The 20,071-nt window shown below is 54.9% G+C and overlaps 1 protein-coding gene across 2 annotated transcripts in view; it reads left to right on the top strand.

Moving 5' to 3' along the window:
* The first annotated feature begins 10,834 nt into the window (after positions 1–10,834).
* The window catches only part of PKNOX1 (PBX/knotted 1 homeobox 1), a 31,596-nt gene continuing 22,359 nt past the window's right edge, over positions 10,835–20,071 (top strand). For both annotated transcript variants that reach the window (XM_049627789.1, XM_049627788.1), the window contains exons 1-4: positions 10,835–11,174; positions 12,810–12,917; positions 16,044–16,171; positions 18,899–19,070. In XM_049627789.1, coding sequence (XP_049483746.1) covers positions 12,867–12,917; positions 16,044–16,171; positions 18,899–19,070 — 351 coding nt within the window. In that variant the 5' untranslated portion in view covers positions 10,835–11,174; positions 12,810–12,866. The remainder of the gene's footprint in view (positions 11,175–12,809; positions 12,918–16,043; positions 16,172–18,898; positions 19,071–20,071) is intronic.

Here is a 20,071-nt window from a genome sequence, read left to right as displayed (position 1 = left end):
CACGGACCGCCGCCTTCATCCGCTCTCGGCGTTTCCCATTTTGACTGACACCATAATTCATAGATTGAATTCACGGCATTAATGAATTAACATTCACATTGTTGCATCCAAGTTGTAAGATTGCCCGCTCCTGTACCGATTTCCCTGCGGGTTCTACATCTGTGTTAGATGCAGGGTCACTGTGTTCTCAGAGATAACATGTCAACGACACAGCGGGGCTTCAGAGCCACAGAGACCGACCTCAGGGAAGTAGGCAACCTCTGAGGACCCTGCTACGAATGATCTGCGAGAGCGTTCTGGTTAACGACTAGCGTGAAGCCGATCGCCCTGTCGGTGGGGGCAAAACAACCATTTGGTTACGCCCGCGGCTGCGTGGGTCGGGAATTTGGAAAGGGTCCAGCGGAAACGGCCTGTCTCCGTCCCACAGCGTTGGGGTCCTCAGCTAGGATGACCCAGGCCGGTGGCGGCATGATGGCTGAGGGCTGGAGTCTTGGGGAGTTTCCTCAAAGCATTTCTACTGCCTTCTCGGGGTTCCAAGTGAGTCACTAAGGTCAGCCCAGATTCAAGAGCAGGGGACAGAACCCCACACTCATCGGGAGGAATCAGCGAATTTGGGGATGTGTTTTAAAAGGGCCTCACGTAGGGGCACCTGGGTGGCTGGGTCGGTGAAGCGTCAGACTTCGGCTCAGGTCACGATCTCACGGCTCATGGGTTTGAGCCCCATGTCGGGCTCTGTGCTGACAGTTAGGAGGCTGGAGCCTGCTTTGGATTTGGCGTCTCCCTCTCTGTGTACCCCTCCCCTGCGTGCACTCTCTGTAAAAAATAAATAAACATTAAAAAAAAAAAAGTGCCTCACATAGGTCTAGGGGCTCCAGTGGCTCAGTCGGTTAAGTGTCCAACTTTGGCTCTCGTGGTCACGATCTCTCGGTCCGTGGGTTCAAGCCCCGCGTCGGGCTCTGTGCCGACAGCTCCGAGCCTGGAGCCTGCTTCCGATTCTGTGTCTCCCTCTCTCTCTGCCCCTCCCCCGCTCACATTCTGTCTCTCCCTCAAAGATAAACAAACATTAAAAAATAAAACAGTGCCTCACATAGGCCGCAACGCAGAGCAGACTCTAGATGACGTTTCTCCTCTCGGTTTCCCTTGTCGTCCTTGCACAAAACGAGTGGCGAGCGTCTGAGAACGAGTTCTCCGCGCGTGTGTGCGCTGGCACGGGCTGCAAGAGTAGGACCGTCGCGCGGAGGCTCGAGCCCCGTTCTTGCAGAGCCGTGTGCAGAGTTGCTCTTTCGGTGCTTCTGCGGCGACCGGCTCGGTCGTCAAGGGGCCACGTACCGGGGCGCACGGGCACCTGGACGGTGGCCCCTTTCACCAGCGCCTTGCAGGACTTGAGCGAGTTGCGGGATTTTGGTGAAAGCGTCAAAGCCGCAAAGCTCTGTGCCTTTTGGGGGGTGCTTTTCCTTCGGGCCCTGGCAAGTCTGGTGTCTTACTTCTTCTGTTCCGCTGGCCTGCGTGTTTGCCCGTTCTGCTGTTGCTGTGGCCGAGTGGGGTATTCCGACGTCGGTGTTTCTTAGACCTTTTAAGGGTAGTACGGCTACTCGCGGACTTTCATTCTGCACGCGTGTGAGAACAGGTCCCTTGAGTTTCTGAAAGGCACCGCGGATCTTGGCTGGGATACTGACGTGTTCCGAGAACAGTGAGCAGACTCTCCGCGAGCTGCTGGAAGCAAAGCCGCTGGCCAAGTGGGCGGCTGCAAGGTTGGCCTGCGCACTCCGGGCGTCGGAGGCACAAGGACAATGAGGTACTTTGGGCAGCGAGAGGAAAACGTGAGCTGCTTAGGAGTCAGTCTCCCCAAGAGTCCAGAAGACCTCCACAGAGACCGTCAAACATCGTAAGAGAGGTGCTCCTGGATGGGGTGACCCGGTGCTTGAAAGACGTGTCTTCTCCCCACGTTGACCCGTAGATACCCGCTTGACACAGTTATCAGGTGGTTTCTTGACAGCCAGGACCTTCCACCCCAGCACTCAGAGCAGAGCCTGGCACCGAGAAGAGCTCCGGGAAATATTTGCGGACGGAAGGAAGGGCACGGTCAGGTGCACAGCAAACGTGTGCCCTGCCTTCCCGTCGGACGGGTTGCTGGGAGCCCTTTCCAGGCTGCTCTGGGATGTAACCATCCTGTCGATGATCGATGACGGGTGACTGTAGTTGATGTCACCATCCCTTGGGGAGGACATGAAGGTTCTGTTTCCATTTTTGTTTTTAATTTTATTTTTAACTTTTTAAAATTTACATCCAAGTTAGTCAGCATCTAGTGCAACAATGATTTCAGGAGTAGATTCCAGTGATTCATCCCCTACGTATAACACCCGGTGCTCATCCCAACAAGTGTCCTCCTTGATGTCCCTTGCCCATTTAGCCCGTCCCCCTCCCACAGCCCCTCCAGCCACCCTCAGTTTGTTGTCTGTATTTCAGTCTCTTCTGTTTTGTCCCCCTCCCTGTTTTTATATTATTTTTGTTTCCCTTCCCTTATGTTCACCTGTTTTGTCCCTTAAAGTCCTCATAGGAGTGAAGTCATATGATATTTGTCTCTCTCTGACTAATTTCGCTTAGCATAATACCCTCCAGTTCCATCCACGTAGTTGCAAACGGCAAGATTTCGTTCTTTTTGATTGCTGAGTAATACTCCATTGTGTGTATATACCACATCTTCTTTATCCATTCATCCATTGATCGATGGACATTTGGGCTCTTTCCATACTCTGGCTATTGTTGATAGTGCTGCTATAAACATGGGGGTGTATGTGTCCCTTCGAAACAGCACACCTGTATCCCGGGGATAAATGCCTAGTAGTGCAATTACTGGGTCGTAGGGTAGATCTAGTTTTAGTTTTTAGAGGAACCTCTGTACTGCACCCAGAGTGGCTGCACCAGCTTGCATTCCCAGTGTTTCCATTTTTTATTAAGGTGGCTTAAAAACATTGTCAGCATCTAGCATTTCTTGCTGTAAGTTTTGAATGCCCTTTGAAATGAGGCTTTTCAGCATAGAAAAGATTATTTGAGGTTAATTTTTTTAAGTTTTTATTTATTTATTTTGAAAGCGAAAAAGCATGAGCAGGGGAGGGGCAGAGAGAGAGGAGAATCCCAAGCAGGCTCTGCACTGTCAGCACAGAGGCTCGAACTCACAAACCACGGGATCATGACCTGAGCCAAAGTTGGATGCTTAACCTGACTGAGCCTTTAACTTCCCTTATACATTCTGAGCCATAGTTTTCATTCTTTTTTTTTTTTTTTAAGCTTATTTATTTGAGAGAGAGAAAGAAAGCAGGGGAGGGGCAGAGGGAGGGAGAGAGAGAGACAGAGAGAGAGAGAGAGAGAGAGAGAGAGAGAGAGAGAGATTCTTAAGCAGTCTCCACACCCAATGCGGAGCCCAACGCAAGGCTCAATCCCACAGACCCTGAGATCATGATCGGAGCTGAAGTCGAGGTGCTCAACCGACTGAGCCTCCCAGGCGCCCCTATGGTGTTAAGTGTACTGGATTTAATTGTCGTTTTAGGCACGGGGAACATCTGGCCAAACAAGTAAAACTTTCTCAGGTAGGTCTAATAATTTAAAATTACCTACGTGGTGAATGTCAAGTTCTTTCCAAACCTGGCTGTCCGGAAGTGACACGCTTTGTGGGGTGAGGAACTTGGCTCTGCTCCCTGCTGTATTCCCAGTGGCTACGAGAGTGCCCAGCAATCCCTGTGCTTGCGTAGATCAAGAATGTTCTCGGGGTGCCCGGGTGGCTCAGGTCATGATCTCGCAGGTCGTGAGTTCGAGCCCCACGTCGGGCTCTGTGATGACAGCTCAGAGCCTGGAGCCTGCTTGGGATTCTGTGTCTCCCTCTCTCTCTCTGCCCGTCCCCTGTTCAGTCTCTCCTTCAAAAATAAATAAATGTTAAAAAATATTAAAGAATGTTGATAATCTCTATAAATGTCTCTTTTATACCTTTTCAGTAAAGTAAAAAAAAAAAAAATCGTGTCTAAAATTAGAAGCTTAATTATACATTTATATTGGAGTCCCGGCTAATATGTAACATTAATTTGCCAAATTTTCTTAAATACTACAAACACCCTAAAGGTCAAATACATAGCTTATTCTGAGACTTAACATAAAAGTATTCGAATCTAAATCTTCCACAGGCCTCACAGCCACCTCCCTGGCAGTAACTGAGTCTCCCAGCCTGGCAGGTGCTCCCCTGTGGGACCCACATCGGCGGAGGGGAAAGGGGGGGTTTGTGGCTTGGATGCCAGGGGACAGGCTACGGCCCTGTTAGGGCCTGCCCTCTGCCCCCGACCTCCCGTCTTCGCTTCTGGCCTCTGCAGACCTCCCAGCCCGCAGGACCCTTCCCAGACCCATCCACAGAGGACTTCAACACTCCGTGGGATTCAACGAATCTGTTTATACCTGTTCTTTTCTGAAAGACTAAACCCCTGCATCCCGTCAGCCTGGATGGAAATGATTCCAAACACGAAAATGCCTGCCTGTGGATTTGGGCCACGTTGAGTGTTGTGCAGCATTTACACTGCGTTGAGAAGAGTGTACCGTGTTCTGTGGCCAACTGTGCACGTGGTCAGGTTTCTCTGCACACCAGTCACACGGCTCGGGAGGCTCAGGACCCCTTTGGGCCCCGGGTTTCATCCATCTTTGCCAACATAGTGTAGCACTCTTGTTTTAAATTTAAATCGCTAGATGAAAAAGGATTATTCGTTGAGAGATTGTATCTCTTTCGTGACTAGTGAGTTGTAATATTTCTGTACGTGAGAATCAGAAGGCTGTGTTTTCCTCATTTGTCTTAGTCCGGCCAGATCTCTTGAGCGGGCACCAAAGTGACAGCTTCAGTACGTGACGTGCCCTTTTTTTATGGGATGAAATTTCCAGAAATAAACCAGGCAAAGCTATTCCAACGGCTCAGCGCCACGATATCATACGTACGTTGGGCTGGCCATTCTTCAACTTGGATTTTGGAGCTCTGTGCGTTAAGAAGTTAAGGCAGTGTTGAGTGTGAACCTGATAGGAACTTCCCTTTCTGTGTAATGGAGGGAAGAAATAGGGATTCGTTGATTGTTTCTAAATCTCCGGCTAGCCTTGGTTTCTACAAAATGCCTAGCAAAACCAGCTTTTGGTAAAAAGGAGCCTTGCTGACTGTCCGTCCTGGGGTTGGATGCTGTAGTCATTTCGCGGGTAATGACAGCTTTCACTTGGGCACTCAGACTCCGTCCTGGGCCTGGCACGGCCTGGCCGGCCGCAGAGCCGGCTTGCAGCCAGCAGACTGCCCCCTCCTGAACCACCGAGGCCTGAACTCTGCTGGGGCTGTTGGCCTGCCCGCGTGCAGGTGCCAGTCAGCCCCGCTGCCCGGGGGTGGTGGGGCATTTTGCTGGGCAGTGGAATTTGGAAGGGGGCTCCGAAAATTATGAGCAACACGTTGGCACGAGGCTCCCGCCCCGTGTCCGAGGCCGCTTTCAACCTCTTGGGCAAATGGCGCCACCTGCTGGCACCTTCCTGCGACCCTGTGGTGTCCTGTCCCGTGGGTGACCTGTGGGTGACCTTGCTACTCTGCCCCGCCCGCCCCTGGTTTCACCCAGCAGTGTGTCAGTCGGAGAGAGTGACCCTTTGTGAACAATTCCTTGCGTAGGGGCGCCTGGGGGGCTCAGTCAGTGAAGCGTCCCATCATGATCTCGGCCCAGGTCGGGATCTCACGATTTGTGGGTTCGGGGCCTGCATCAGGCTCCTCGAGCACAGTACGCAGCCTGCTTGGGATTCTCTCTCCCCCTCTCTGTCTGCCCCCTCCCTCGCTGCCCCCTCCCCCCCCTTGTTCATGCTCTCTCTCTCCTTCTCTCTCTCTTTCTCTCAAAATGAAGAAATTAAAAAAAGTTCCTTGCATAGTATTCTATTGTAGAGCACATATTTTCAAAGCTTGTGGCACAGATTCCCAATTTTCCCTTTAGACTGGCTGTGCTACTTACATCAGACATTGTAGTCTTAACAAGGTCTGATAGAAGGACTGTAAGTCTAGATGGTTTTGAAATAGAATTCTGACTTTCCCCCAGTATTTGTTATGGACGTTTTTTCATTTTTTTTAACCGACTAGGCTCCAGACCCAGCGCAGAGCCCAACACGGGGCTCGAACTCGATGACCCTGAGATCAAGAGCTGAGCTGAGCTCAAGACTCCCGACGCTTAACCGACTGAGCCGCCCCAGTGCCCCTGTTTTGAAACCAAAGGCTGAACGAGTGGCAGGGGGATCCCTCGCCACCTGGATTCATCAGTTGTTGACTCCGGCCACAGCGTGTTTGGCCGCATGGGAGCGCCTGGTGACCATTCAAAGGTGCGGGTCTCGTGACCACACCCCTAAACATCGCAGCCCTTGCTGACAGGTGCTTCCTGGGAAGGAGCAGCACTGCCACGTGGGCAGCAGCCCTGTCTCCAGGGTCGGCTCCTGTCCGCTCCGTGTGGCCCCCCAGAGCCCCTCCGTCGCCTCTCACAGCTTTCGTCATGTGTTCATTTGGCTGTCGCTCCTTCGGTCCCTTTGAGCCCGGAACAGTCCCTCATCCTTTTTATAAGCCTACAAGTGTTAAACTGAAAGACGAAATTTTTTTTAATGTTTATTTATTTTTGAGACAGAGACACAGCGTGAGTGGGGGAGGGGCAGAGAGAGGGAGACACAGAATCGGAAGCAGGCTCCAGGCTCCGAGCTGTCAGCACAGAGCCCAACGCGGGGCCCAAACCCACAAACTGTGAGATCATGACCTGAGTTGAAGTTGGATGCTTAACTCACTGAGCCACCCGGGCACCCCTACAAGTGTTAAACTTAAAAACTTCTTAGTTTGAATCTCAGTCTTGCAGAGACGTTGCAAAAACTGTACCGACTTGCCACGTACCTTCCCCAGTGTTCCCATTTTACCAAACGTATGCCCGGTCTCTCATCTCTCTCTCACTGTGTGTGCGTGCACATGTGTCCATATACACATACACACGTATGTGTGTGCATACATTTGAGAGAGTAAGTTGTAGATGTGATGCCCCCCAGTGTTTCCGTATGCGTCCCAAAGCGAGGATACTGTCTTCATTAACCACAGCACAGTTATCAAAATCAGGAAAGTGACTGGTAAAATACTCTTACCTTCTCTGACTTTGTGTAAACTTTGCCGGTTGTCTCACGAATGAGCTACTGTCTGGCCCAGGCCCCCGTTGAGGCCCACACACACCTGTGGCTTCACTTACTGGAGAAGTCTATCGGCCTCTTGCACCTTCCCGCTTTGGAAGCTTACGGGCCAGTCACTTCGTAGATTGCCCCTCAGTTTCGGACGGTGAGCGCAGCCTCGGGATCGGGCAGGACTCCTCCCAAGTCTTCGGCGTCCTTCTCGGGAGGGCTGTGCTGTTCCTTTGTCTCCTTACTGATTATCGGAATGTTCACCGTTTGGTTACGTGTTGCCTGCCGGGTGTCTTCGCTGGGAAGCTACTGTTTTCCCGTGTAATCAGTGGTACGTTAGGGCAGGTGTGCTGACATCAGGTGCGTTTCCTCTTCGGGGCCTCGTGCGGGCCTCCCGGAGGAGTCCCGCCCGAGGCTCGGGTTACTGTGCCTGTCGCCAGCCCGACGGCATTGCATCCGCCTCTGCCTACTGGATGGACCGCGCCATAATTCAGAGCTGTGCCTTCCCCCACTTTGTCCTTCGTTTCTGTGCGCGTATCACCACGGACGGCTTTGGGCAGCGTCGACGTTCTCACAGTGCTTGTTCTTGCAGCGCGTGAGCACGGAAGGTCTTCCTGCTTCTTTGAGTCCCCTCCGATTTCCTGCGAAAGCTTCCTCTAGTTTTCAGAGTCAGGCCTTTCGCCTCTTTGCTTAGGTTGAAGCAGGGCTGAAGGGCGGGGTCCCCCCGAGCCGTTCCAGCAGGGCGGGGTCCCCCCCCCCCCCCCAGCCGAGCCGTTCCCTGTCTGTGTTTGGGGCCCCTTCTCTGTCACCGACCGTCCTGTGCTTATTCCCCGTGTATTCGTGTCTTCCCAGTCTCACGAAGCATCTGCCTGTTTGTCAAACCCAAGGAAGTGTACCTTTTAAGTCAGGAAGTCAGTGGGGTGTTGCAGGAAGAGGCTCGTCCATCCGCTGTGTCGTGGGTCCGTGCCCAAGGGGGGCCAAGGGGGGGCGGCCTCCTCCTGGCCCAGTGAGGGAGGGCGCTTCCAGAGCTGAGGGCAGGGCGCCGCCGGCCTGTGCGGGGAGCGCCGCGGGTGGAAGCAGGGCCACCCCGCGTCCTCGCCGCCGCCGAACGTCCCGTCTGTTCCAGAGGAGCGGGTCGGCGCACGGACGCAGGGCCTCGGATCGGCGCCACTTCCTGTGCCCGAGTCCCCGCGGGCGGCGCACCGAAGGCCACGTGTTCACCTGCACGCGCGGCGGGGCTCGCCCAGGGGAGGACCCTCCGACGGAGCTGGGAGCCCACGCGGGGCCCCGCACCCTCTTTTGGGAGTACGGTGTACCTGCATAAGAGTCAGGGGCCGTTCTGACGCCGTCCCGTGGACGCGTAGGTGCAGGCCTCCCGACACGGCTGGCCCCGGACCGTGATGGAGGGCTGCGCGCTGTCGGCCAAGCTCGGCGCCGGACCGCGTCCTGGCGGACGTGCCTCGGTGACTTTGACGGAGGCCGCTCCCGGCTCAGCCTCGCGGCCGGCCCGGCCTGGGGGGCGACGCGTCCGCGGAGAGGAGGGTGGTGTCGCTTTCAGGTTAGCTATTCTTTAGACGGACGTTTGCGGACCACTCCTTCTCCGCCGTGAATAGCGTCAGACGTCCAGATGGCTGGGGGGGGGGGGGGGGGGGGGGGGCCCCCCCCCCCCCCGGGGGCGGGGGGCCCGGGGAGGGGGGGGGGGGGGGGGGGGGGGGGGGGGGGGGCTGCCTCCCTCCCCGCTGTGGCTGCGCAGCTCCGAGAAGACGGGCCCCCGGGGACCCGGGCCGGGCCCGTGCTGGCCCCGACACCCGCCGGCCGAGTCTCCTGGTCTCGGTCGGCTCGTCTGTGAGGTGACGCCTGCGCCCCCTCGCCGCGTGCGTGTGGGGTTGCGTGAAACCACAGGCGTGGAGGAGGCCCCGACACGGACGCGCGTTTCCGCACGGCCTCACCCGATGTCTCCGCGGCCGGGAGGGTGAAGCCGTGTGACCGGGGGGTTACTCGCAACGTCTGCCCCGTCCTGCAGGTGTTCCCTAGGGAGGGTGGCTCTGGCGTCGACTGTCTGGCGGGAAGTGCGCTGAGGACGTGGACCCCCCCAGAGCTGTTCTTTGAGCCCCCGTCGGAGCAGCGCCGCGAGCTGCTCTCATTCCGGCGGCCACGGAAGTAACGGTGACAGGAGGAAGGGCTCAAAAGCACAGCGAGGACACGTGGGTGTCGGGGCCCGCGGAGCTGGGGTGACTCGCGTGTCCAACGCGCGCCCCGTCAACGGTGAGCGCTTCGGGGCGGGGCCAGACGCCGTGCCGGTCGTGGGGGACGCGGCAGGACGGGGCCCTTGCCAGCCCTTACCGTGTAGCGGGAGAAACCCCGAGGCGCCGAGCCCGGGGTGGACGGCGGGCCCCCGGAGAGCTGCGCACGGCAGGCGAGGGCGAGGCACTGGCAGGGCCGCCTGGGGACGGTGACGTGGTGACGGGGCGCGTGCGGGTGCCGGCCAGGCCCCCAGGAGGCCGGAGCGCGGGGCAGAAGTGCTTGGGAGGAGCACCGTGCGGCCTGAGGATGAGGCGGGTGCTCCCTGACATGGACACAGCTCCGAGTAGGAGACGGCTGGCCAGGGACTTGCCCTGCAGGGGGGTTTTCACCAGGACTGCGTTTCTGAAAGGTGGACTCTGGAGGGGAGGAGGGGGAAGGCCCGAGGTTCACCCGAGCCCTGGCGGTGATCAAGGTTGGGGCTGGCGGCCTGGGGTGGAGGGGGAGCCCAGGAGGAGGGCCAGCCTTTGGTCAAGGCGCAGACGGTTGGGAGGTGCTCAGTGACAGGTGTGCCCGCGTCTCAGGATCGGGGGTGCCAGGGGCACAGAGGGCAACTTCAGCGGCGGCTCCACAGGAGTTCCTAGTCTAGCCGTGGGCTTGCCACTTCCCGCCCTTCTCTCCTGCCCTCCCCGGCCCACGGACACACCCCTGCAGGTCCCGGTGGCCGTGCTCAGGTTGACATGGCCGACGCCCCTTACCCCACCCGCCTCCACCGTGTCAGCGGCACCACTTGGTTCTGCTCTTGTCCCGCTGGCCGCGGCTCCCATTCTGGGCTGGTGCCCACATTCCCACCCCGTCCCCCCTGGGTGGACTCACCCAATCTGGGGGCTCTCCAGACTGTCTCGGTGTCCTGCCGAAACAAAGTCCCACCACCCGGGTAGATGAAAGCCACGGAAACGGATTTTCTTGCAGCTCCGAAATCAACCTGCAATCTGAAGGCTCCAGGGGAGGGTCCCTCCTGCCTCTTTCAGCTCCTGGTGGCCCCAGGCGTTCTTGACTTGTGGCCGTGTCCCTCCAGTGTCACCCTGTCTTCACATGGCGTCCCCTCTGTAGGCCCTGGGTCTTGCTCTCCCCACTCCCACCCTTAAAGGACACCAGTCACTGGATTTAGGGCTCCCCTAAATCTGGGATGATCTCATCTCAAGATCCTTCACATAATTCCACACATAAGGACCCTATTTCGTAGAGAAGGTCCCATTCGCAGGGCCCAGGGGCTGGGATTTGGCCATCTCCTGGAGGACGCTGTTCAGCCCCTACATGCACCAGCCATGCTTGATGGTCACTAAGTCTGCATTTCTTTTTTTTTTTTCTTTTTTTTAATGTTTATTTCTGAGAGAGAGAGAGAGAGAGACAGAGCATGAGCGGGGGAAGGGCAGAGAGAGAGGGAGACACAGAATCGGAAGCAGGCTCCAGGCTCCGAGCCGTCAGCACGGAGCCCGACGTGGGGCTCGAACTCACAGACCGTGAGATCATGACCTGAGCCGAAGTCAGAGGCTCAACCGACTGAGCCCCCCAGGCGCCCCACCAAGTCTGCGTTTCTGGCACAGACTCATTTATTGAGAACCTGTAGGAGCAGCGTCTCAAACCTAAAATGTCCCGACTCTTGCTCTCTCCTCCCAGGCCACAGAACCTGCTCTGATCCAACTGCTGAGTCCGGGACATGTGGCCCTGCTCGGCCAGTTGCTCAGGTGGGCATCCCCACGGCCCCCAGCCTGTCTGTGGCTGCACACCTGTCCTTGTGCCCCTGTGTCGTCACCCTGCTGCTCAGACCTTCCCGTGGGTCCCTGTCCCCCTGACGCGGGGGACTGTGACCCACGAGGGTGTGTGGGACCTGGTCCTGTGCCTCCCGCTCCCTTGCCTTCCCCTTCTCCTTTGTCACGCTGCCCAGCCACGCTAGCTGTCCTCCAGACACACCACCCGGCTCCTTCCCGTCCCCCTGCCTCTGGGTGTCTCCCACGGGCACTTGCAGCGGTCCTGCCCCAAGTATTCCGTGTCCCTGCCTGGTCGCCCTCACCGCGTCGCCTCCTGACGCCCGTGTGCACGGTGACTGCTTTGTGCCTTCCCCCTTCTCCCCCACGACCTGTGTGCACGGTGACTGCTTTGTGTGCCCATCCCCCCCGGCTCCCCTACCCGAACCTGTGTGCACGGTGACCGGTTTGTGCCTGTCTGCCCCGGACCCACGCTCCGCCAGTGCACAGGACAGGGCTTGAGACAGGAGCCTTTGCTGAAGGAAGGAGGGTAACCTCGTTTGCCCCTTGGCTTTTCATGAGGTCACGTCGTGAGCCCCCCACCTCATGCCGGCTCCCTGGGCAGGGGGGAGGCCCTGTTACTCGGGCTCCTCGGGGTAGCCCGGCCCCCCAGGAGAGCCTCCCCCGGGGCAGGCCGTGGGCTGGACACCCTGCTCCTTCTGGCTGGGCCTCGGGACGCGCTTCTCACTCCGCCCCCGGCTTGCTGGTCTTCGACTGGATTTTTTCCAGTGAGCACAGTCTCCCAGAGCGTCGCTTCCCCCGGTGACCTTCGGTGGCCGAGCCAGGGCAGAGCAAGCGGAATGACTGCCCTTGACCTCGTGACCTTGTCCGCACGGCCTGGGCTGTCGGAGCCTCTCTGGCCGCCCCAGGACGTTACCGGTTCCCATGCCACAGTGCAGGTGCTCCTAGCCCCCCACCCCCACCCCCGCCACTGTAGCGAGTCACTTTGCGTTGTCCTCAAGTAAATGAACCGTCTTTCCACCTGTGTATCACACCTGTGTGAGGGGAGTGCCCTCCACCGCTCCCGTCTGAGGTCCGGTCTCCGGACCCCCGGTCGCTGGGCTCTGTGTCCGGGGCGCGTGGCCAGAAGGGCGCCCCGTCACCCGGCTGGGAGAGCTGGCCCTGCATCCTGCCCCCCGCTGCACGTGTGCTCTCTGACATTCCCTGTATTTGTGGCCACCGCCCCCCCCCCCCCCCCCCCGCCCACCGCCCCACACCCCTGCGGCCTTGGCTGCCCCAGGAAAGCCGAGCCTCACCGACTCGCTGTGGTGCCCCAGGGCCCACAGCGCTGTCCTGCGGGTGTAGACGGTTACTAGATGCTTGTTGGCTGAGTGGATGAATGAACCCAGGTGGCTAAAACCTGAAAGCCAGTCCGGGCCCGGGGCAAGTACAAACACGTGACCGCTAAGTGAGTGGGGTGGTGCTGAGGGGGGTCGGCTCACGGCAACGCCAGGGTGGGGTTTCCCTCTCCGTGCGCAAGTACGTGTTTTTGAGAAGTACCCGGGTGCCGTGGAAGGGGGGGCCCAGAGTGCTCTGCAGTTACTAACTGACGCTTTTCTGCTTTTGTTTCCCCAGATGCCATTTGCTTTTGACTCAAGATGATTTGATGTTTTCCTATAAAGCCCATTAACCATGATGGCTACACAGACACTAAGCATAGACAGCTACCAAGACGGGCAACAAGTGAGCGCTGGGGCTTTATTCTGCTTTCTCCGTTAGTTACAGTTCGGTTCCATCGAGCTGCAGGTCCAATGTCAAGTGCACCCTGCGCTTCGTACGTGTTGCTGCCCGGAGAGGCCAGCCGTGGAACCGTTCGCATCGCTTCCCCCGGGGACACCAGGCCGCCAGTGCTTTTGAGTCCCCAAGTCACGGTTTCTCGGGGACGTGCCCTGTTAGCGTCTGTGTTAGCGAGGCTCGCTGCCTTCAAAGAAAAGCGGGGTGCCGTTGCCAAAAGCCGGGCCCCAGGTTGCTGAGCTCAGCGGGAGGCGTGGTGTGGGCGGCAGAGGGCACCGTCCCGATGGACGGTGCAGCGCGGATGCCGTGCCATCTGCTCACGTCGCACGGCTGTGCCCGGACGGCTGTCTCTGACACCGTGTGGGTGGTGTCCTGACCGCCCTCCCACTGTCCGTGGCCTTGGCTTGCCTCCGCAGCTGCAGCTGCGGGAAGGCCGGGTTTTGTGTTGTGTGCCCCGAAGCGCTCGGGAGGAGGGGGTGGGGGCCTCTGCTGATGGTGGGGGTGGGGGCCACCCCCGTCTCCCTCGAGCCCTGGAGCTCCGTGCAGCGAAGGCCTCCCAGCCTGCCTTTGCCCCTGCTTCCTGCGCTCAGGAGGCGGTGCGGGGATGCCCAGAGGCTCTCTTTTCTCCCTACTTGAAGATCCTACTTAGTGGGCCCGACCAACTGATCAGGCTCGGTGGCCTCCCCCAGATGAGGTCACAGCCCCGCCTCAGTGAGGCTCCAGGTGGGCGCCCAGGATCTGAGGCGGCCTCCCTCGTGTCTCTCCTTGGCGGCCGGTCTCCTGCCCTTCCTGGCTTGGTTCCTGTGGCACAGACTTGGTTTTTGTGGGCTTTTGAAAAATGTCTCAGGGTCTGAGCTTCTTACAGGAATTGAGTTGGGGGGTCCCTTTCAGCCTGCTCTCTGCATCCGGAAGCCCCGCGATGTTTCCAAGTGATTTTGTTTCTAAAACACCAAGCTGAGGTTGTCCCTTACTCTCCCTGTGCTGAACGCTGCCCGGGGGGGGGGGGGGCCCCTCTTTCCCACGCATCCCTGCCCTGTGGCCCTGGGCCTGGCCCTGGCTCTTCCTCAAGCAGCAGGGGGGCCAGTGCCTTCCTGTCTGGCAGATCTTTGCACAAATCCTTCCTGGGAAGACTCCCCTGCCCGCCCGGCCCCCCCCCCCCCCCAGCCTGCTCCCACCAAAGCCTTCTCCTTTGTGGCACTGATCACCTGCTGGCAGATCCTGTTCCGAGTCCCCTCCCCCCGCAGGGCAGGCGGGTGTCCTGGTGCCCTGATGGGGTCGTTTCCTGTGCAGTGCCAGGCACGGGGAGGGACAGAGCCTCACTTTTAACAGCCAAGCTCTTTCCCACGACACGCAAAACTCGTGAACGTTATGTTACGCGTTGACTGTCCCACAGTGTGGCTCTGCCTCCCCTCCACACTTGGACAGCGAGCTTTCCCTTCCTTCACGACCATTAAAGAAAGAAACAAACAAACCCAAAGACCTGAAATACATCTTTTGATGCTTGTTTATAATACTGTCGGATTTCCCTCCAGAAAGGTTGTGTTCGATTGGGCTTGTTAGTTGCTTTAGCGCTTCGTGTTTTCAAGAGAGAAACAATTTCCCAGGCGCTCTGCGCCATCTGAAGGCAGTGGGACACGGGTCTCCCTGCACATCTGGGCTGACAGACTAGAGCCTGCACCGCAGGACAGGGGCTCCCTCGCCGGGCGGGCGGGCGACTACCCCCAGCTGTCAGGGGGGTCGCATGGCAGGGAGCAGGCTCTCTCCCTGCCTGGGGACGAGCCCCTTCCCCGAGTGCCCCCACCAGCTGCTTCCCCGGGGCGCAGAGTCATGGCAGCTGGCGGCAGGGCAGGTGGGTTCCGGTCCTGAAGCAGCTGAGGGCACTGGTAATCTGCTCCTGGATAATTACAAGTTTGCTGCAACAATTTAGTTTTTTTTTTTTTAAGTTTTTTAAAATATTTATTTTGAGAGCAAGTGAGTGCATGGTGTGGGGTGGCGGGGGTGGGGAGACGGGGTTGGGGGGAGACGGGGTCGGGGGGGAGACGGGAGGAGCAGAGAGGGAGAGAGACGGAGAGAATCCTAAGCAGGCTCCGTGCTGTCAGCACAGAGTTGGGCTTGGGACTCCATCTAACAACTGAGACCATGACCTGAGCCGAAAGCAAGAGTCGGATGCTTAACTGACCGAGCCCCCCAGAGCCCCCCAGCAAGTTGGAATTTTTTTTCTGTAAACTGAATTCTTTATGTTTAAGGATTTAAAGACTTTTCACCTAAGTTACAAACCAAAATAGCTAGTTTAAAGCAATTTACATTTATTTATTTACTTTTGAGAGACAGAAAGAGACAGTGCAAGCGGGGAGGGGCAGAGAGAGAAGGAGACACAGAATCCGAAGCAGGCTCCAGGCTCCGAGCCGTCAGCACAGAGCCCGACGCGGGGCTCGAACTCACGAACCGTGGGATCACGACCTGAGCCAAAGTTGGAGGCTCAAACAGTTGAGCCACCCAGGCGCCCCTTAGTTTAAAGCAATTTAAATGATAATACCTAGACGCTATTTCTTTAAACACCGCCAGTCTTTACTTTCTAAATACAGTGACTTTTTTTTCAAAATGTTTATAGATGATGTATTCCTGAAATTTAAGAATAGATAAGGGGAGAGTTTCAGCCCTGCCATGACTACGTTTGTTTTCGTGACAAGATAGGAAGACTTTGGACTGTTTGTTTCTACCTCTCAAGCTGTGACGTTGCTCAGTGTGAGGGTTTAGGGCAGGAAGAGACACACACAGTAAGGTGACTTAATCCCCTCGGCGCTCTGGAGGTGGCATATTTTTTGAAAATCGCACACAGTTCACAGATATCAGCCATCAGTTTTCAAGATGATTTGGAAACTCAACCGTTGTTTTAGCCATTTGCAAAACGTATCAGACTCAAAGGAGTTTTGTTGGTGGTAATTTTGATGGATTCTGGCCAGCCATCCAACTGTCTCCCACTTTACCAGTCCCCTTGTTTCTGCTTGAGAAGAGAATACTTAGTAGCAGTTTACTTTGTGTTTAGTAACAAAAACTCTCCTCCTCCTTTCACAGATGCAAGTAGTAACAGAGTTAAAAACGGAGCAAGATCCCAACTGCTCTGAACCGGATGTGGAAGGAGTGAGCCCTCCCCCGGCGGGCTCCCAGACACCAATGGACGCAGACAAGCAGGCCATTTATAGGTAGCGATGAGATGTGATGCGCGTGGGTTTTAGTAGGGGTAAGAGGAGCAGAGAAACTTGTTAAATGGAATATGCTAGGCAGAGCATTAGGTATGGTGTGATAACCACTAGGGTGAGCAGTTTCTCGAATTAAGATGTTATTCCTACTACCTTAAAAAAAAAAGTTTTGGAATCTAAATCTATATTTTAGTCAACCCTGCAAGAAGAAATCTTCGAGCCCAGACAATTCTACTGGGGAATCCTACCAAAAATAAAGAAGAAAAAAACAGCAAGTCTACACAGTCTCTTCCAGAAAAAGGAAGAGGGGAGGCTTTCCAACTCAGCTTATGAATTGAGCATCACTGTGATACTAAAGCCAAAGACAATACAGAAAGGAAAAGTACACACCAGTGTGCCTCACGAACTTACACGTAAAAATAGTTAATCCAGTATTAACAAATCAAATTCAGTGACATATAAAAAGAGTAACCTGCAGTGACCAAGTAGAGTTTATCCCAGGAACTCAAGACTGATTCACTAGTCAAAGTTCAACCAGTGAGACCCACAACACGCTCGTATCGGTTGACACAGAAAAGTCAACAGCTAATTATGGTTAAGAGCTGTCAGCAAAGTGGTAATAGAGGGAAACTTTCCTAACCTGATGAAGGGCAACCTCCAAAAATCTATAGTTCTCATTATGTTTAGTGGCCAAAGACTGTTTTCTGTAAGATTGGGAATAAGGCAGAGATGTCCACTTGGCCTCCCCCTGTTCAGTACTGTAATGGAAGTCATAGCCAGTGCAGTAAGGCAAGAAAAAGGAAGAAAAGGCATCCAGCTTAGAAAGGAAGAGATAAAACTGGCTTTGTGCACCAACCACACGATCGTCTACATCAAAAATCCCAAAGACTCCACCAAAAAATTCCCAGAACTGAGTTTAATAAGGTCACAGGTTACAAGGGCAACACACAGAAACAGATCCTATTTCTATACCGGTAATATACAATTGGAAACGGAAATTAGAAAGACAATACCATTTACAAGAGCACCAAAACAGGTGTAAATCTAACAAAACACAGACACTTGATGCTGAAAACTGTAAATGCTGACGCAAGCAATCAGAGAGAACCTAGGTGGTGGGGCATACCATGTTCATGGATTGCAAGAGTCAGCACAGCACAGACGTCATTTCCCCTGAAATCCATCTGCAGGTTTAGCACAATTGCGATTAAGGTCTCAGCGGGATATTTTTGTACATATAGATAAGCCAGTTCTAAATTTGACATGGCAGGTGAAGGAACTAGACCAGCTAAGACAGTGTTGAAGAGGAAGACTACAGTCGGGCTTCAAGGCTGACTCGGGTGTTAGGGTAATGACGATGTCATGATGCTGGTGAAGGGCTAGGATCAGCGTCACGGATAGTCCAGAAGTAGGTGTGCAAAAACATGATTTATGTGACCTTTGCAAAGGTGCCAACACAGTTTGGTGGAGTGGAGGTAGCCTCTCCAACAAACGGTGTTGGAACAGTCAGACGTTCACCTGCTGGAAGAAGACCCTCGACCTCATCTCACGTTTTATACAGAAGTTGACTCAAGATGGAGCATAGATCTCAGGGTAAAACTTGCAACTGTAGAACTGGTCTCTCCACACAGTGGAGTATCATGCAGCCATAAAAAGGAATGACGTACCGATACGCGGTACAGCACTGATGGTCCTTGAAAACGGTGTCGCTAAGTGTAGGAGGCTAGAGACCAAAGGGCACGTATCCTGTGATTCCTTTTATCTATCTATCTATCTGTTTATTTAATTTTTTATTTTTTAAAGTTTACATCCAAATTAGCTAGCATATAGTGCAGCAATAATTTCAGGAGTAGATTCCTTAAGCCCCTTCCCCATCTAGCCCATCCCCCCTCCCACAACCCCTCCATCAACCCTCAGTTTGTTCTCCATATTTATGAGTCTCTTCTGTTTTGTCCCCCTCCCTGTTTTTGTATTATTTTTGCTTCCCTTCCCTTATGTTCATCTGTTTTGTCTCTTAAAGGTCCTCATAGGAGTGAAGTCATATGATTTTTGTCTTTCTCTAATTTCGCTTAGCATAATACCCTCCAGTTCCATCAACATAGTTGCAAATGACAAGATTTCATTCTTTTTTGATTGCCGAGTAATACTCCATTGTGTATATATACCACATCTTCTTTATCCGTTCATCCCTTGATGGACATTTGGGCTCTTTCCATCCTTTGGCTATTGTCAATAGTGCTGCTATACATGGGGGTGCCTGTGTCCCTTTGAAACAGCACACCTGTATCCCGGGGATAAATGCCTAGTAGTGCAATTGCTGGGTCGTAGGGTAGTTCTGTTTTTAGTTTTTTGAGGAACCTCCACACTGTTTTCCAGAGTGGCTGCACCAGCTTGCTTTCCCATCCATGATTCTTTTTATACGAAATGTCCAGAACTGACAAATCCGTAGAGACAGACAGTAGATTAGCAGCGGCTTGGGACTGGGGTTTGGGGGAAAACAGAGAGTGGCTGCTAATGGCAATAGGGTTTCTTGGGGGACGATGAGAATGTTGTAAAATTGCCTTGGTGGTGAGTATAGTAAACACCACTGAATTGTCCACTTTAGAGTGGATGTTGTTTCGTACAGAAACTGTCTCTCAGCCACGCTGTTATATAAGCCAGTGCATACGTACATACTAAAATATTCTCCTGAAAATGTGGAACATACGTTTAAAACTTTTCTCCCCCCAGGCATCCACTATTTCCACTACTAGCTTTGTTGTTCGAAAAATGCGAACAATCTACCCAGGGCTCAGAAGGCACGACCTCTGCCAGTTTTGATGTAGATATTGAAAATTTTGTAAGAAAGCAAGAGAAAGAAGGAAAACCCTTCTTTTGTGAAGACCCGGAAACCGACAATTTAGTAAGTAAAAGAAACGTTTTATTCTTACGTCTTCTTGCTTCCCAGTTTCAAATCTGACCAATAAATGTTAAGCTTCCAATTAGAACTTTAGAACGTAGTTCTGCTAAAGGGGAGCATCACACAGTTCGAGAAATCGCTTCCTGTATGTGTGACCTCAGTGTCCCCACGTCGTCCAGCTTCTCCAGTGACCTTATGTAAGAACCCAAGGAGAGGACCTGAGCCTGCATCGCAAGGGGCCGGGGATCCACTTCTCTCCTCAACGTTTGTAACGTCCGCCGGAGTCGGCGTGCTCACGCGCCGGGCTGCTCGGGCAGCATGTCTGGGCCCCGCTTCAGTTCTTGGCCTCTCCCTGGTCACGGACACACGACTTTCTTCTCCGAGACAGACAGACCTCATGCTCAGTCTTGAGGCTGGTATTTGTGGCGGGAGGCAGGGCTGTACGTGCGCTCGGGGAGGCCCGTGAACGGAGCGAGGCAGGCTTACCAAAGGGCTCCCAGGCTCCCCGCTGCTTCCCTCGGCCTTTCTGCTCGAAGCCAGTTGGTCTCACCTTGGCGCCCTCCTTCCAGCTCCGGCCCCAAGGTTCAGGGTTGTGTGTGCTTTCTCAAGGGAGCGGACACTTTGTTGGAGTGAACGTCAGTGCCGGACCCGAAGGGAGCGGGGCCTGTCTGTGCTGGTGGAGAACCGTTAGCCTGTGGCCGGGGGCCTGCTCCTTCACCGGGTTTCCTTAGAGCACGCTGACTCCCAGCCCCGAGCCCTAGTCAGGGCCCTTAGCAGCAGAAAAGCATCTTTAGAAAACTTTTCCCTGAATAAATTGCCCGGATCTTTGTTGCTCTTTAAGGTTCTCATTATACATTCAGCCCTCACTGCCTAGTGGATTTTGTAATGAGTTGTCCGACCTTGAGTAAGTCTCCTCATCTTTGAAATGGGACTAGCAGCACCCGCCCTCTTGGGGTGAGACTCAGAAGCTCTCTCCGCCTCTGAATCTCTGTCATACAGCCATC

Source organism: Panthera uncia, chromosome C2 (assembly GCF_023721935.1).
Source record: "Panthera uncia isolate 11264 chromosome C2, Puncia_PCG_1.0, whole genome shotgun sequence".
NCBI lineage: Eukaryota > Metazoa > Chordata > Mammalia > Carnivora > Felidae > Panthera > Panthera uncia.
This window is presented reverse-complemented; position numbering and strand designations above follow the sequence as displayed.